This window comes from Pleurodeles waltl, chromosome 7 (assembly GCF_031143425.1).
Source record: "Pleurodeles waltl isolate 20211129_DDA chromosome 7, aPleWal1.hap1.20221129, whole genome shotgun sequence".
Taxonomy (NCBI): Eukaryota; Metazoa; Chordata; class Amphibia; order Caudata; family Salamandridae; genus Pleurodeles; species Pleurodeles waltl.
Window position 1 is genome coordinate 498,496,253 of NC_090446.1, and position 18,076 is coordinate 498,514,328.

The 18,076-nt window shown below is 45.5% G+C and overlaps 1 protein-coding gene across 5 annotated transcripts in view; it reads left to right on the plus strand.

The window, feature by feature from the left end:
- HSD3B7 (hydroxy-delta-5-steroid dehydrogenase, 3 beta- and steroid delta-isomerase 7) overlaps positions 1-18,076 on the plus strand; it is a 450,561-nt gene that overhangs the window by 389,788 nt on the left and 42,697 nt on the right. For all 5 annotated transcript variants that reach the window (XM_069244179.1, XM_069244174.1, XM_069244177.1 and 2 more), the window contains exon 4: positions 8,656-8,764. In XM_069244179.1, the coding sequence (XP_069100280.1) occupies positions 8,656-8,764 (109 nt within the window). The remainder of the gene's footprint in view (positions 1-8,655; positions 8,765-18,076) is intronic.

Here is an 18,076-nt window from a genome sequence, read left to right on the forward strand (position 1 = left end):
TCGAGACTTTTGCTCATGTCTTTGTTACCACCCCCCCCCCCCCCCCCCACACACACACACAGCTCTGTCTTTTTCTGTCTTCAGGTTTCTCTTGACGTTCCCCACCTTCACTGCCCACAAATGACTCATTAACCGAGGTAAACCCTTTGCATAAAACAGGGACTGTGAATTCTCGCCACAACCCCCCCCCCCCCCCCACCCCCCTGAGAAACACATTTATTTGTGGTGTGATCATGTGGATTAAAGTGTCATGTTGGCTGGCACACTTTTAATAATCAGGTCACGCAGGTAGTTTTAAAAGGTAGGACGTTGCCTAGAAGCAACCACAACACCAACAGCACTATCAGTGAAAACGTATTGCAGTGACTAATTAAAACATCTACAATACAGACAGAATACGCCAAGTACTTTCAAAGAATGGCTTTCGTTACAGTATCAAGAGAATTACGCACGCGATTCTCTGTTAAAATCCTCCACATGTTAACAAGAAAAAAATGCTGTGAGTCATCCCTGTGACAATCAACACGCCAGGTACAATCATCATAACATTTTAATGTTGGCAGATGTGTGAATGGGTGTAATAATTTACTACAACAGAAATTACTATTGACAGATGTAATCAATTCTCCTGCAAAACAAGTGACTTGTTTAAGGTTCTATTAGACAGCCTTTGAAACCACAGACTCGGACACAGGTTACGCTCTTGAAACAAGTCCTCACACATGCATACATTGTGTGGGGGTTTCTCAGTATACCCTGTCGAAATCCAACAACATACAGGCAGCATACCTTCAGGCTGTTCAGCAGCTGTTTTCTAAGATGCGGCATGATGAAAGTCAAAAGTGTCAAAATATAGGCCTAGTCTTTTGGCTTATGGGTTCAACATAATTATTTTGGCTTTTAATTGAGCGTCATTGCCCTCACCCGCCAGTAACAATAGCTGGTAATTACCCTTGATGTAGTTATGAGCCTGCGGTGCAGGTAAGGTCGCAAAAAGAGCAGTGCAATTAATAGCTGTTACTGCCCTGCAGATGAGGGCAATAAGGCTCCCCCTCAAAAGATAGAGAGTGCTTCGGGATCAAGGACAGCCTCTCCCCCGAATGTCTGTCTGATAGAAACCACTGCATCCTTCCATGGCTGTCCATCAATCTCTTCTCTAGCATCTCCCGGTACAGAAATGACTGACCAGGCTCCTCCCCTACCCAAACCAGCCTAAGGAAATTGTTTGTTTACATTTTCTACTTTTCTTTGGTTGATTAGACTTCCCTCTCGCCAAAAGCAGGGGGAGGATTCCAGACAGCTGTGTGTGAAACTGGAAGAGATGAGCCTGAGGGATCACTGAGTGAGGATTGAGCCCTTTCACACACAAGGTTTTTACCTAATTTCCCCTCCAATCTGCCAACTCAGATGTGGAGGTTGAACCAGCACAGTTAGCTTGGCAGTAAGGCACATCCAAATCTGCTTGGCGGTAAAGGTGGCTGGAGTCCCATCATCAGTCTCTATTCCCAATACCGCCATCACGGCGGCTGGAGGTTCTTGGTGGAGTCGGCGGAACTTGGTCGGTCTTTTGCCTATGGTCTCACCAACATCTAAATCGGGTGGGCGGACCGCCAAGGCAGCGGATGGGTATTTCGAAAGAAAACTGGCAGCTGGACCATTACTGCCAAAATCTAAATCAGGCGCTATGTTCAGAAAGAGACTTTGCCTTACCGTTTAGACAGCCAATACTGGCTGCTTGTTTGGGAGCAAAATCTATTTCAATGTCCTTGTACTGCACACCAAGCTTTTTATGATCAAAAGCCAACCATTTTACCTGAAAAAGTTGTAAAATATCTTCCTGACGATTTGTTAAGATTTATGTTTGCATTACCTTGAAAATCACAAAAGATCAGAAGGTATAAGGTGGTGGTAGAGGTCAATTCATACAGCTAAACTTTGTAATCAGTTGTGACTTGAAATAAAAAGAGGGTAACCACTTTAAATTAGAAAACTAACACTTGGTTGTTCTGCAGTTACCCTATAGTGTAATTGAACTGGTTTTTCATCAGCAAATAAGAGATCTTTTTGGTTCTTTTTACTATGTTTACTTCTACTTGTCTAGGCTTTTATTTCAGGATTCAAGATGTGCCATTAGTACCTAGATAACCCTAAAGATTGCTGTTGCGCTGAGAATAGGCCTATACTTGGATGGACAAGGCAACACAGCACCCCAGTGAATACACAGAGAGCTGCAAGTTAACTGGCCCAGCCCTGCCCTCAAGATAGAATGGATTTATAGTCAAAAGCCCTAAGTACGCATGACTGGCTGGCCGAGTCCAGAGACCGGCCAGCCTGTCATGCAAAGTTTAGTCACATAGCTTCCCTGCTCTGCATACAACAACCACGCACCCTCCAGGCCCTCCCTCTCTATTGACAATGCACGGTATGAACGAACTGAAACCTCACCAAAAATTAATTGAAATAGATAACAGAAAAAAATAAAGACTTCAAGTTGCAGAGGAGTGTACTTTAATGCCAGGACTGGTTTGCCTGTCTCAAAGGCCAGAGATATTGGCTTTGCTAATGTTTGTTTTCAAAATGCATTCACCTTAGCCTGCTGGAAGCATGCATATCGTGTCTGGTCGTCTCTGGATAAATGACTGCAGTCCTCCACTGGTTTTGTTGCTTTTCATAGAGCTGTGTTTGTGTCCAGGATCCTTGTGCTAAATATTGGTTGGAAGGAAGCACCATGGCAGGGAAGGAATGAAACCCTTTCACATCACAAAAGAAATTACAAAAGACATAACAAAAAATGGATTCTTGCAATAAGGGGCGCAGTAATTAATGCACGTTCTTCATCGCGCCAGTCCTCGGGGCATACCGAGTTCTGCAGGGACCTACATACATATAAATAGCAGCTTTTGCAGCTTCTAGGGTGCACAGAGGGCACATTTGCTGATGAACAGATCTACAAAGGGTGGCCGTGGACTTTCCTGTTTTGTTTGTGCAGAGGCGTGGGCGGGTACTTACATTGCATGTCCTGGACAGCCAGCCCTATTTAATCCAGAAGAGCCGGAAGCCCATTGTCTGTTTTCATTGTGAGCAACAACCACCCAGAGCAACCCTTGTGTAAGAAGAATTTACCATAAAGGCACCGTGATTGCTCTGATTCAGATTGCCAGACACTTAACAAAAAGAGTTTTTTTAAATGTGTCAACGGTAGACTTCTTCAGATCACTCTTAAAGGGTAAGACCTCAAATACAAACGCAGACAGTACAGTGCATGTCTACACTGTCGCAGGCAAACACGGAGACCTGCTTAATCATCCCGTGCACGCAATTTCAAAACTAATGTCTTGGAATTTAATTGAACCTGGCTCAGGATAGATTTACATTCATAGCTAGCTATGTTCCAAAATGGCCACAACGTCCTGCCAATAAAATTAGCTTCACCTCCAGGACACAACTCCATCCCACTTGGCACTCTTCAGATTCGCGCCGGCTCAAGAGGGACTCTTGTCTAGCAGTATCCTTGACATGGGCCTAGTTCTAGCTTTTAAGGCACAGAAGCAGCACAGATAGCAGGAGAGAAGTTCGTTGGATGGTTCAGCTATTCTGTTGATAAAGGGTTCATGTAAATCCGATTGACTCGGATGCCTTACAGTGTATGGTCAGGGGTAAATAAGACATCACGTTCCCCATAGATTCAAATCTGCTATCGCAAATCGACGATCTAATCATTGATATCAAAAGGAAGAAAATTAAAATTGGGTCACAGACTAGGGGGTGTTCAGGAGTTGTTATTGTCTATATTGTTCCATTCACATGTTGCTTTTTTCCCCACCGTTCTAGGCACATATTAACTTTTATATCAGACGTATGCTAACATGCAGTCCACATCAAGCTACTAGAAGGAAAGGTCCAGACCACCAAGTGACGCTCTGTCACTTTACTATCAAGCGCACAGTAGGAGCAGGCTACACCTTAACTTGTTCTGCTTTGAAAAAAAGGACCAAGGTCAGTTCCAGGAAAATATTGGGAAATCTACAAGTGAATTTTAAGGAGGGCACACCTTGGGCCACAGATAAAACTGATGGGGCCTCTTACCAAGGTCATTCGGAAAGAGTGTATGTATAAGTTTCTACTTAACATATTTAAATCTAACTTTGTATGTGTGTCTGTCTGTCTATCTATCTATCTACTTATCTATCCAGCTCTAGAGGCTGATTTAAAAATTTTAAACAAACAACGCTGCTGTGCATTGAAAGGTAGTTGGACAAATTCAAATATGTGTGTGCCAAGGTGCAGTGTATGTTTTTTTTGTTGTGCTACCCCATCACATTCATATGTTATGGTGGTGGTGCCCGGGGGTGTTTGGGGGAGCAGGACAAATAGTGCTGGGGCACAGGCCCCATCTGCTTCCCCTTAGAGATGCCAATGTAGGAAAAGTTCCAAATCTCCATAAATGTGCCTCAACAAGGCCTACTGTAATCATTGCAGATCCGAGAATAGGCCTATACTTCTCTGAGTGGTCCTAATCACAACACCTTTATCTGAATGGCACTAATCACAGGAGACTGAAACATACCTTCTTCCCCTGATTGGATCTAATGAAAAAACAATACCCAGACAACCAGTTATTAGGAAAGTCCTAGGGCTCACCTAAACCTTCATAGTGGACCTGCATATTCAATCAATCAAGATTTATGAAGCGCGGCTAATCACCGAATAGGGTATCCAGGCGCTTGCAGGTCCCAGGGGCTTATTCGAACGGCCAGGTCTTGAGAACCATTCGAAATTCCGGAAGTGATCGTCCCCAGGTGTGTGGGGAGGCTGTTCCAGGTTTTTGCTGCAATGTGAGAGAAGGAGCATTCTCCACTTCTGCTTTGGTAGATGCGGGGAGTGTGGGCAAGTCAAAGGGAGGCAGAGCATAGTCTTCTCGACGGTTGGTGGAACTTTGGGCAGTGGTTAATGTACGCAGGTCCTTGGTTGTGTAGAGCCTTGTGTGCGTGGGTCAGCAGCTTGAATTGGCATCTGATCTGTACGGGGAGCCAATGGAGTTGCCTGAGATGGGTTGTGATCGGGGTTCGTCGGGGAAGGCCAAAGGTGAGTCTGGCTGTGGCATTCTGCATGGTCTGAAGTCTGTGTAGGAGGTGTGTGGCGATTCCTACGTAGAGGGCATTAGAAGTCCAGTCGGCTGGTGAGGAGGGCTTGTGTCATGGTGCATGGCTTGTGTGTAGGGGTAGCCACTTGAAGATCTTATGTAGCATGCACAAAGTGAACAAGCAGGTGCAGACCACAACATTGATCTGTGATTTCATGGTGAGCTCGTTGTCCAGGATGGCTAGAGGGAGTAGGTGTTGGTCCTAGGTCTGAAGGCCACCAGGAGTTGTTCCATGTGTTCCTGCTGTTGCCAAAGATCAGTACTTCCATCTTGTCTGTGTTCAGCTGCAGGCAGTTGTTCTTCATCCAGTTGGTGACACTTGTCATGTATCTGTGAAAGTTGGTTCTGGTGGTGGTGGGGGGGGGGGGGGGGGGGGAGTCGTCGGTGAGTAAGAGGATGAGTTGGGTGTTGTCTGTTTAGGAAATTAAGTTGAGACCATGGGATGTGACGATGTTGGTCAGCAGCATCATATATTTGTTGAAGAGCATGGGGCTTAGGGATGAGCCCTGGGGGACACCAGAGGTGATCTCCTTGAATTTCGGGGTGAAAGGTGTGAGGTGGATCCTCCAGGTTCTTCTGGTGAGGAAGGAGGTGATCCATTTGAGCACGTCCCCTTGGATGCCGATGTGGTGGAGTCCTTTGATCAGCATGTGGTGGGATACAGTGTCGAAGGCTGCTGAGAGGTCAAGGAGGATCAAAGCTGCTGTTGCTCCTCGGTTGAGAAGGGTTCGGATGTCATCGGTGGCTGCGATCAGAGCAGTTTTGGTGCTATGATTGCTGTGGCAGTCGAACTGGGTGGCGTGGAGTAGCTGGGTCTGCTCCAGGAATGTCATGAGTTGCTTGTTGATGATTTTGTCCAGTACCTTCACTGGGAATGGGAACAGGGAGATTGACTGGTAGTTTTTGGGTTTGCTGGGGTCAGCGGAGGGTTTTTTAAGTAGTGGTCTGTCTTCGGCAGGTTTCAAGATTCGGGAAAAGTTGTAGTGGTGCTAGAGATGTTGAGCAGGGTGGTGAGTTCCTGCCCCATCCTTTGGTTTCCAAAGGTGGAAGATGTGGTGCGAGCATGGGTCTGTGAGAGCTCCCGACTGGATGAATTTCATGGTGGAGGTGATGTCCTGGGAGGAGAGGATGTTCCAGGTGGTCAGTGTGTGGTTCGTGTTGGTTACAGTGGTGGTGTATCTTTTGAGGAAGTCTGTTGGTGTGGGTTGGGGTTCGAAGTTTCTGTATATGGTTGTGATCTTGTTGTGGAAGAAGTGGGCAAGGTTATTGCACAGCTTCTGTGAGGGTATGATGTTGTTTTCACTGGCAGCCTGGTTGAAGAATTCCTTAATGATGCTGAAAAGTTCCGTGTGGCAATTGGCGCTGGTTTTGATGCGTGCACCAAAGGCTGTCTTCTTTGTTGCCCTCAGCAGGCAGCGGTAGAGGTTGAGGGAGGTCTTGAAGGCTGTTCTGTCAGAGATGTCCTTGCTAGCACACCATCTCCCCTCCAGCTGTTGCTTTCTTGTTTCACGGTTTTGAGTTCTTGAGTGTACAAGCTGGCCTTTTTGGAGGACTTTCTCTGGATGTTGATCTTGATGGGGACAATACTGTCAGTGCAGTTGGTGGCCCAGGTGTTGAAGTGTTTCACTCCCTGTTTGAGGTTTGTGGCGGTAGCGGAGTTGGAGGTGTTGAGGGCATCCGCCCAGCTGGTCTCTGAGATTTTGTTCCACCTCCAGTGAGGGGTGCTGGTCATTTTGGAGATGGAGATGCAGGGGCTAGAGATGCTGAAGAGAACGATGGAGTGATCGGTCCATGAGAGTTCTGTGACATGGTTATATTTGATGTGGTTGCTGGTGGTGAGAATAGGGTCCAGCCTTTGTCCTGCGATGTGTATTGGGTCATGGACGATCTGGGTCAATCTGAGGCTGCTCATACTGTCGGAGTGTGCAGTGTTGTTGTCATTGGGGTCGTCTATGTGGAAATTTAGATCGCCGAGGAAGATGTAGTCCTTGGAGTCTAAGGCTATGGGTGCAATGAAGTCTGCGGTGGTGTTACAGAAGCTAGAGCGAGGGCCAGGGTGTTGGTGTATGAAGGTGCCTCTGATGGTTGTTTTGTTGTCCAAGTGGAGCTTGAAGTTCAGATGTTCCTTGGGGGTGGTGGTGTTGTCAGTGGTGGCGGTGCACTGTGTGTTTTTTGTGGATAATGGCTCTTCCTTCATCCGTCTTGTTGGTGTGGTCCTGGTGAGTGAGTTTATATCTGTTGGGGATCACTGTGGCAATGTCTGGGGAGGATGTGGGGTTGAGCCAGGTCTCGATGAGAAAGACGTTGTCGGGTGTGAAGGTGGCGATGAGGTCCCGTAATTCAGTGGAATGCTTGCATAGTGAGTGTGAGTTGAGAAGGGCGCATGCAAATTGGTGTTTTTGTTCAGGTGGTGTCTATGGTGTTTTAGGTTTAGGGCTGGTTGGTGGGCTGGTGTGTGTGCTGTGCCAGGTGAAGTGGCAGTGAGTGCAGGTGAAAGGTCCTGATGTGGATTGGCGCAGTGGCAGTGTTTGTTGCAGTGTCTGGGGTGTGCAGTGTAGAGATCGGCAATGGTGTATCTTTGGGGAGGAGGGAGGGCCAGGGTTTGTGGTGCTGGGCATAGTCCAGGAGCTGACGGGCACAGATGGGCTTGCCTTTGACGTGCCTTTGGCGTACCAACGACACACCCTCTGCGAGGTCATGCTGTGGTCTGCATTAAATAGGCCCTGGAGCAGGCCAGGCTTCTGCTGGCAGGCAGAACGGTGAGTGGGAAAACCCGGTCTGGAAAACCCCAGCAGTAAAACCCAGGCAGCTGCGGTGTCAGTGGATCAGTCTGGAACAAGCAGGAACTGGAAGGCTAGGTGTCCAGGTGCCTGCCAACTGATAGCAGTCGGCTAGCACTCGTTCACAAAACTAAAGTTATTGCCACATAGACCATACTGCAAATTCAACATCCCTCCACACAAGTAATGTGCTTTGGCGCCTAACAAGGGGCAAGAAGAGCTAATTGATTGCAAATTAAATTACAAATGTATTTATACCAAAACCACAAAAAGGAGTACTATTGTTCCAGGAAGTACACTGAAAACACGCCCGTTTCACACTGCTGTTTGACTGCAGGGGTTTCCGGAATTCTCTCATAACTGTACCTCTTATTTGTACCTGTTACCCGGCATCTGAACACGTTCTTGAAATTGCTTTCCTCCCATCACTACTGCTTTGATACAAAGATTATTAATAAATTGTGTTGAACATTGCTGGCTGGATCCATGTTAAATTTTCTCAACTATTAACTATTTGAATGAATTACATTTAGATTTTTTGTATATATTTTTCTTACGTGGATACCTTGAAAGTCTGCCCCATTACTGGCATGCCTGGACTTTCGCAAAGCGTCCCTGATAAGTTTAATGGAAATAAAGCAAGCGAGATTCACCTTTTGATCCTTAAATCTTATCTCCATTCTGCTTAACACTGAGCTCTGACTGCTTGTTTCCCATGATGCTTTGTTACAGGAACAGAGAACGTGATTCAGGCATGTGTGGAGCATGGGGTGCAGTACCTGATCTATACCAGCAGTATGGAGGTTGTGGGACCGAACGTGAAAGGGGACCACTTCTACAGGTGAGCCCCTAAGTGACCACTCCCCTGCCCTTAAGCCTAGCTTATTATTGGTCCCTGCCTGTTTCCTATTTCTCTTTCCATTCACTTTGTCTTCTGTGTCCTTTCTCTGTTCTTCCCTCAGTTGCTATTACGCCACCTTTTATTGCCTGCTATCTGGCTGTATACTTACTCTCTTGCCTCTTTTTCATGGTTGTCCCTTCCTCCCTCTGTTGCTCATATTCCTTTGTCTTGAACTTTCCTGGCTAAGTTTCTCCTGCTATTATTGGTGTCTCTTCCTACTTCTTTTTATCTATATTCATCCTCTGGTTGTTATTTTTCTTTGTTGTGTGATGATCGTGCCGTGCCGTTCCCTCCTTTGTATCCAGTTCGTTTTGACTTGTTTACACGTTCCATGCTCTGTTTCTTTCATCCACAATGCTCATTTTCCAGGTTCTGTTTTTATGTCCAACTGTTTATAGTTATGTTATGATGTGCACATTTTTATTTGTATAGTTATTTTATGTCTGCCCTCTTGGTGCTGGTGCTGAAGAGAATGAAGGTACCCGAGGGGAATAAAAGTGCCTTTTTTAAATAAATGTTATTGGTTTTACATGACAGTATGTAGTCATGACAGTGTAGAAAATATGCAGCATCTGATATATTGACAGTCCATTCTGTGATCACAGTAAGTAGATAGATAAACATTGTTCCACAGTCAGTACAAATATGTCACCTGGGGTATTCATCAAAATTTGACAAGGTGCTGTGAAAGGATAATTTTGCGGGTGTTATCTGTATACACTGGGGGTGAGCATTGGCACAAGAGAAGAACCTCTAATTATACCCAGGAGAACACCTTGGCAAGAGAAAGGTTAAACAACTGTCCGTATACTAACCCAAAGAACTAACAACTCAAACTCCTGCCTCCCCTCCACTTGCTCCTGCATGTGATCCTGGCCAGTGTTGTAAAAGAAATGTGTAATGGGCAGTGTAAGGGTGTTCACAATGCATCCCTCTGGAATCCAGGGATCTCAAACATTAAAAAGAGGTTATTTATTGTGGAGTATGGGTGTGCCCGCTGCAATTCCTTCAGTTCAAATATCATGGTGGACCAGGCCCTTCAGTCATCTTCCAATTTCTTGTTCCTGCGAACATGCTTAATGCGGACCTCTTCCTCAACCGCCCATTAAGAAATATCAGTCAACCAGCTTGCATGTTTTTCCAAAATGCCTTTCCATTTGGTCCAGATGCCAAGTGTTTGTGGTAGCAAGTGTAGGTGGTGTCAGGCTAAGCCATTTAATGGTTATTTGGCGTTTCACTAACACTAGGCCAAGAAGAATGAATTTCCAACTTAGCTTTTTCTTGGGTAGGGAAGGGAGTAGGCTCAGTAGCATCCCGCAAATCTCAAGTGGCACTATCCAGCTCGAGGCCCTGTACGAAGTTTGCAAGATTTCCCCCAGGTAAGTGGATATAGGGGAATAGGACCATACGGTAAGTATGAAGTCCACTATAGGGGCTGCAGAACTTGGACAGCTGGTCATTCTAGTGTCAGATATAGCATGGAAAGTATGCAGAGAGAGGTCTTTTTGATGTCTAAAGTTATAATGCAAGAGTCTGTAGTGTGCGTTAGCGCTAACTGTTCGCACCCCTTTGTGGACCTTCACCCACTCTTAAGCTGGGAGGGTTTTTTCCAAAATGCCTTTCCATTTGGTCCGGATGCTAAGTGATTGTGGTCGCAAGTCCTCATGCAGTGCCCTGAACATATGAGAGACCAGCCAGAGGCCTTGGACCATAATCAGTAGGGTTGTCAGGGTGCTGAATAGAATACATCTACTTGTGAGCAGATCAGGAGATTAGTCTAGAGAATGAAAAGCCTCGTTTCAGACAGTTTCCTGAATTTTCCGGAGGGAGAGTTGCGCACATAAAGACAAAGTTAAAGAATTCCATATCCTGGCTATGGCAACAGAAGAAGCACTGTGTACGAAATGAACTTTGTATGTTACTGTGATTCGGACAACTGCATGGTTTGGTGATCTCAGGTGGGAGCTGGGATAATGCCATGTGAACTTAACTGAAGTCAAATGGGGTTTGGGAGAACTTAACCTTGTATAAAATAATTAAATACTAGAATTGAGATGGGCACCTAGTGCACACTCTAAAGTTGCACAAATGTGTTCCCATTTGCTGAGACCTGGTAGAAGTCTTGCAGCCACACTTTGAATGAGCTAAAGGTAAGGCTTTCTCCTTACCTTATGGTCCGTAGATGGACTTGACAGCCTGGGTTCTTACGGGCTAACTTCAACACATCCTATGCTGTGACTGGCAGGATCCCAGGGTGTGCCAGCATTTTTAACTACCATCTTGCCCCCTTCCTGTGCATGTCTGCTCAGACTAAGACTGCGGATAGAATTATTGGATGAGTCATTTCCTAAATTTGAGTGCCAGTTTCTATGTTATTTTTAGCACGCACAGATGTAAATATAAGCAGCGCACACAAGGCCTTCAGCTGTATGCATGGGGGTTAGCCGCAGGGCCTGGCCTATGGCAATGCCTGGCGGCCAACCCACCTGCACGCACCCAAACCCAAGCTGCCCACGAACTTCGGCCATGTACAGCGTGAGTTTGGATGCAGTGGGTGGTTTTTTTTTTTCAGTTTCCATGGATCGGATAAAAAAAATGTTTAAATGGGCAATTGTTTGCTCACTATATGTCCTATGGAGTCAGGATACCTGTCTCCTGACCCCTTGTGTGGTTTTTTTCACTTTTCTGTCACGTTGCAGGGCTTTGCTTTTCCCCCAAATCCACGTATCCGAATCCGAATTGTCGTCCGTAGATCTCTATATTTTTTTAAACTCTAATATCTCAAACTACAGAATGGATTTACACCAAATCACAAAAAGCTTTCTGTGAAATTTGGTGTAATTCCGTTCAGTCGTTCGGGTTGAAGTCGTGCTCAAAATTTTGAAAGATCCCAATGACACAGAATGGGGAAAAAGTGTTTTGGGGCTGTCAACAGTGCAGCTGAACTGACTAAAATATAAGTTTTGAAAAATTTGTGAAGATTCATCAAGCGGCGCCAGAGTTACAGCCAAAACAAAAAATGCTAGGATAAGAATAGCTCAGTGTTAAGGTCACAGACCTTCACACCAAGAGTTGAGGATTCAAGTCCAGCCGGACTTGTTTCCCTCCCTTTTGTTTTTTTTAACTACAAATGTTTAAGCCTCATACTAAAATGTCATCTTACTCTTTTTAAATGACCAATACATTTTTCTTTTCAGTTTGTCCAGAAATAACTCATTCTAAGAATGTCGTATATCACTAAAAAACTCTCTCTCTACCTCTCACTCGCTTTCTCTCCCTCTCTTTCTCTATCTCTTTCAATCTTTCTCCCACTCAGACACTTACACACCCACTCACTGACCCATTCAGACACCCACACACCCACTCACAGACCTACTTAGACCCTCGGGCACCCACTTACAGCCACAGTCAGACCCTCAAACACCCACTTACGGACCCACTCAGATAGTTATGCATGCACTCGCAGACCTGCTCAGACTCTCACACACCCACTCACAGACACCCCCATGCCTCCACTCACAGACCCACGCACACACTGATACACCCAGTAAAACACGGATGAATGCACTCTTACACCCAGACAGACACACTCACCTCAGATACACCCTCTCACACCTATTCTCACACCCATAGATGCCGCAGCCAACTCCCGCTGCATGGGGTTGGATGGCTAGGGGGGTTGGCTGCAGGGTTTGGCTGCAGGCCAGGTCTTGCGGGCAACCTCTGCTGCACATGGGTGAAGGTAGTGCACAGTGCAAGGCTGGGTGCTTATTATAGAGGGTTGACCTCAGGGTCTGGCCGCCCTCACCATGCACCCCACAAATTACAGCACTCATGACATCAATGATGACATCGTTGATAATATCAATCTAATATTTATAGTAAAATTTTTGATGAAAAAACTGTGCATGGCAGGGGCACGAGTTACATTAGGGCGTGATTTATAGTTACCTTAGGGCACGAGTTAGTTATCTGAGGTAACTCTAACTATAACTGGTGAATTTCTATGATTTTTACGTTTAAAGTGTAAATCTAACTATAACGGCCCTGTAACCCTTGGGTTTTTAAGTGAATAAATAAACATATATATATATATATATATATATATATATATATATATATATATATATATATATATATATATATATATATATTAGACCTGGCATCCTTGGCCTGGTCTCCCCTAACTTTTTGCCTCTACTTCCCAGGTTGTTTGTGTGTGCTGGACTCTGTTTTTGCTTTTTTTGTTACTCTGGGCACTTCACCACTGCTGAACAGTGCTATAGCGCAGGTGCTCCCTATGGAAATTGTATGTATCAGCTTTTCCATGATTGGCGTATTTGATTTACTAATAAGTCCCTAGTAAAGTGTACTAGAGATGCCCAGGGCCTGTAAATCAAATGCTACTAGTAGGCCTGCAGCACTTGTTGTGCCACCCACATGAGTAGCCCTGTAAACATGGCCCAGACCTACCACTGCAGTGTCTCTGTGTGCAGTTTTAAACTGCCAGTTACACTTGCCAGGCCTAAACCTTCCCTTTTTATACATATGAGGCACCCCTAAGGAAGGCCATGGGTAGCCCCATGGGCAGGGTGCAGTGTATGTTAAAGGTGGGACATGTATTGATGTGTTTTACATGTTCTTACAGTAAAATACTACCAAATTCGGTTTTCACCATGCAAGGCCTATCTCTCTCATAGGTTAACATGGGGGCTGCCTTTAAATATTATTAAAGTGCAGATTCCCTTTGGGAGCAGATAGAAACATGGAGTTTAGGGTCTCTGAACTCACAATTTAAAAATACATATTTCAGTAAAGTTTGTTTTTAGATTGTGTGTTTGAAAAGGGGTATAAGAAATTAGATCACTTCTGGAATCAAGAGGAACCTCTGCCAAGGAGAAGAGCTGAAGAGAAGTGCTATCCCTGCCTGTGACTGTGCTTTGTTGGGCTATCCTGCAGTTGCTGCTTCTGCCTGTGAAAGGGGACAGACTGGACTTTGTTGTGCATTCCTGCCTGAGAAGAATCTCCAAGGGCTTGAATTGAGCTTGCCTCCTGTTGTTGAAGTCTCAGAGCCATCACAGACTTTACCTGCCAGCACCTGGACTCTCTGCTGAGACTCCTGCCCTGCCAAGTGGTGCTCTATCCAGTTCCTGGACCCTTGAAAGGTGAAGTTGGGAGACAAGAACTGAAAATCCACCCACAGACCGCCTTGCGAGGAAGTTTTTGATGGCCCTTCTGTGACCTGGCTGATAAACGACGCGCCGCCGGCTTTGCAGCTGAAATCTACTCTCCACCTGCATTGCGGCTGGAAGATCGACGCAACGTGGCTGGAGAAACGACACGCAACACCTGCTAACGGAGGCTAATAATGACGCAAACCACACGCAGCGTGGTTTTATGTTACCGTGCAACCGGATTTTCCAAGCATCGTCCCTGGGCGTCCAAGTCAACCCGACTCTACACGGATCCGAGGTGCCCTGTCCGGAAATCGACATATCTCTCTCTTGCGAGGGGGAAAACCGATGTATCGCCGACTGGAGAAGGAAACGATGCACGGCCTCACTTGCGAATAAGGAATCAACGCATTGCTACCCTTTTCCGACGCATACTCGCCTGTGCGGCTTGATTTTTTACCCTAACCAGGTACTTTGTGTCACAACAGCATTCTCACTGTTTTCTAAGGATTAAGACTCTCATTCATTTGAAAATTCATATATTGACTTGTGTATTTGGATTTTTGTAATTTTGGTCTTGTTTTGTTTAGATAAATATTACCTATTTTTCTAAACCTGTGTTGTCATTTTGTAGTGTTTTCACTGAGTTACTGTGTGTGGTGGTACAAATACTTTACACTTTGCTTCTGAAGTTAAGCCTGCCTGCTCGTGCCAAGCTACCAAGTGGGTGAGCGGGGGTTAAGTGAGGGTGATTCTCCTTTACCCCGACTAGAGTGAGGGTCCTTACTTGGAGAGGGGGGTAACCTGACTGCCAACCAAAGACCCCATTTCTAACACTAAGGCTAATGCCTAAGCATGTACCCTCTGTGTAACCTAAGTGATAACCTTGATTTCTAACGTCTGAGTCTGTAAAAACTGAGTTTAGGGGATACCCCTGCTGCCTGTGGTCTGTTTCACCTGTACCATCTGTGTAACCTAAGGCATAGCTTTTGTTTTAAATGCAGGAGTCTCTAAATCTCTGTGAACCGTAGAACAGCTTTGCTTTCTAACCTGGAACCAGCGATAACTGTCCAGTTTAAGTATATTGCTGCATCATGAAGAATGAGCTTCTAAGCTAGAGTGGCCTGTGGGGTGACACTGCTTTCATAAATCTGTAGCTGTATGACCAGAGGTGGGTTGATTGGAAGAGTTCTGTAATTGCATCTTTAGCTTACAGTATGGCTTGATAACTAATCCACATGCTTCCTCTGTAATGAGTGAGATCCATGAGATACATAGACCAATATTGCATCCCACTCTACTACTTAAAATGACTACAGTACATCTGCTAAATCCCAGCACATCTCAACCTCAAAGGTAAGCCTTTTTTTAAATAAAAATCACTGTAAGTGTTATTTTTTTAGGAATTTGGTTAGGATAACTGATTTTTTTTTTTTTTTTAAGTATGCCCTCTTCTTGAGACAATATAACATCCCCATAATGTAAAGGGGGCCAGGTGTTCTCACATTTAATTGCAACAGCCACGTGTTTAAGAGGAGGACTTTGGGCACCGACATGTTTTTATTTGCAAATTAAGCACTAGAAAAAGCGTCACAACGGGAGAAAGCAGAAAGCTGCAAAAGTGAGTTGAGGGGGCAGGAAGTGGCTTTAAATGGATTGAAGAAGCCCGATATGGTTTTAGGATTACGCTGCCTCAGTATTCTGTGTTTCCACCTTTAATTGCAGCAACCGCATGTTTACAAGGAGAACGCTGGGCACCGGCACGTTGTTATTTACAAATTAAGCACGTGTTCGTAGAGGTATTTCACCTGCTGAAAACAGTCGAAATCTCGGTGTGAAATACCAGGTGAAAACGGGGATATTGCCATGGAAACACCAGTTCCTGCATGCCATCCCCCGATTATTTTTTTAATCCTGGATGTATCCCCTCCAATGGAATTACCAGGTGCCTCGGTTAGTGGTAATTCAGGAAGTGGAGCAGTGTGGAGATATAACAAGGATTAGTCACGCCCCATGGATAATGAGGGTCTAAGTGGAAATCCAGTGATATATTGCAACATGTACAATGCTTCTGTAGCATGGGGAGACATTGAAATGTCTTGGCTGAACGTCAATTATCAATATCAACAGCATAAAGCCCTGTGTGTGGGTGTGTGGGTGGTATTTTTGAACGATGGGTGAATAAGTGACGTGTCTGCCATAAGTTATCAGTGCTGGGCTGTCAGTTTTCACTGTCATGTCACAAGAATACCCAGGTGATCTAAGGAGATCTGTTGAAGGCGATTTATGAGTTATTTCATATGTCGCTTGGCAGCCTATGTCAACGGTATGCCCCGAGTGATATGAGATGTAAAGGATGGATGTGGCTGTTGGATGCCACACTGGGCCCAGCTGACCAGAACCGGGTCTGTGGGCAGTCTACTTTGGGGGTAGTGGTGCAGTTCACCGACTGCACCACATTTGTTCTAGGTTTGTACCATAGGTATAGCCCAGTATAAAACACAGCCATTTACATTTCCAGCCAAGATCTTGTCTTAAGTGACATGATAGCTGGTACTTTTACTGATTAGGCCACTTGGTTGCAATTACCTCGGTGGCGATGTGCAGCATGGCGGAGGAAAAGGTGGGGCAGGCTTTGCGGCTTCTTGCAGAGGTGAGTCACTTGGCCAAGCTGGTGGGTAGGGGTGACGAAAGGAGGAATGCAGGGCTCCGAGGGAGTCGTGGCCGCAGTGTTGCAATGTTCACCGCTGCGCTGGACTCCATGGGTGCAGGGCAGTAAGGTCAGTGAACGAGGCTACTCGCGGGTGCGGCGTGTGGCACCAGAAGTGTAGGAAGCAGGCGGCTGGGAAGCCCGTGCGGGTTGCGCTGAGTACACGCAGCACGTCTGCACTGCAGCGGGAGGCCCCGGAGGCTGCTCATGCAGTGAGGCACAACAGGAACGTGCACGCGTCATCGGCGAGGGGGAGGAGGGAATGTCTGCACAAGGCCGCTTACGCTGGGGATCTTTAAAATAGCATTTGCAATGCAACGGGTCTCGCGTTTGCTCGAATTAGACCTATTAGCGTTGTCAATTCTTAACTGGACTTTTTGCCACATGAATTGAAATTGAAAAGTAAAACAGTAGACAGAAGCAAGCTGATTCAAAACGCTACGGCGGCCATGAGCGTGACCGTGAGAGTTATTGGCTCCCTGCATGACTGTCTAAAAAGGATCGGGGCTGGGATGAAAGGCAAACTGAAACCGGAGGAGGGTCCATCACACACGTTAGGAGGAGGAAGTGTGACAGTATAATGGCCAACAAAAATGTTCACTTAGTGAAATCGCCTGGGAGGGAACTCAGCTCACAATTTAGACCAAAAAAATGCAACATTTAAAACAAGTACAACAAAGAATGAATATCGAGAGTGGGCTTGGTTAAAAGCCCACAGAAAGATTACAACAGACTAGTATAGCGCTTGCATGCTGGACCCTAAAAAAGAGCGAGGGTGTTCCAGCGTAGCTCCTCTTGACTGTTATATGAAATATATAAATATTACAATGCATATGTAATTAGCATCGTAAGTTTCCACCTGCGATTTCTGATTTTGTGAGAATTTAAAATAATTTCCCAGGAGTCTGTCTAGAAATATATATTACAATATAAGACTCTTTACTTACCTGGATAGTTTCCGGGAATGGCGTACGCAAAATGTACACTTACGGTTGTAAAAATCTGCAAATCCTGGAGGCTGATTTTTAAATGTCTGTGTATTATATTATTGTAATTCAATTCATAGAGCGCCTACTACACCTGACAAGACACTGAAGCAATGATTGGAGCATGTCCTACAGTTTCTTGTGCACCTAATTTGTACTGGTCCGTTACTTATGTAATCTGCTCTGTCGGCTGTTGCATCACGAGGTTTACATTTCTGGGACATTCTTGAATATACGCACGAAATACTGCTCTAATCTCCCCATCTTTCTGCTCTACAACCCCTCACCTCTGTCTCCGCCCCTCCCAGACTCCCAACTTCGCTTGTGTCGGTTACATACGCTTTGGTCGGTTGTGAGGGGAGTTTAATTACCTTTCACCCCG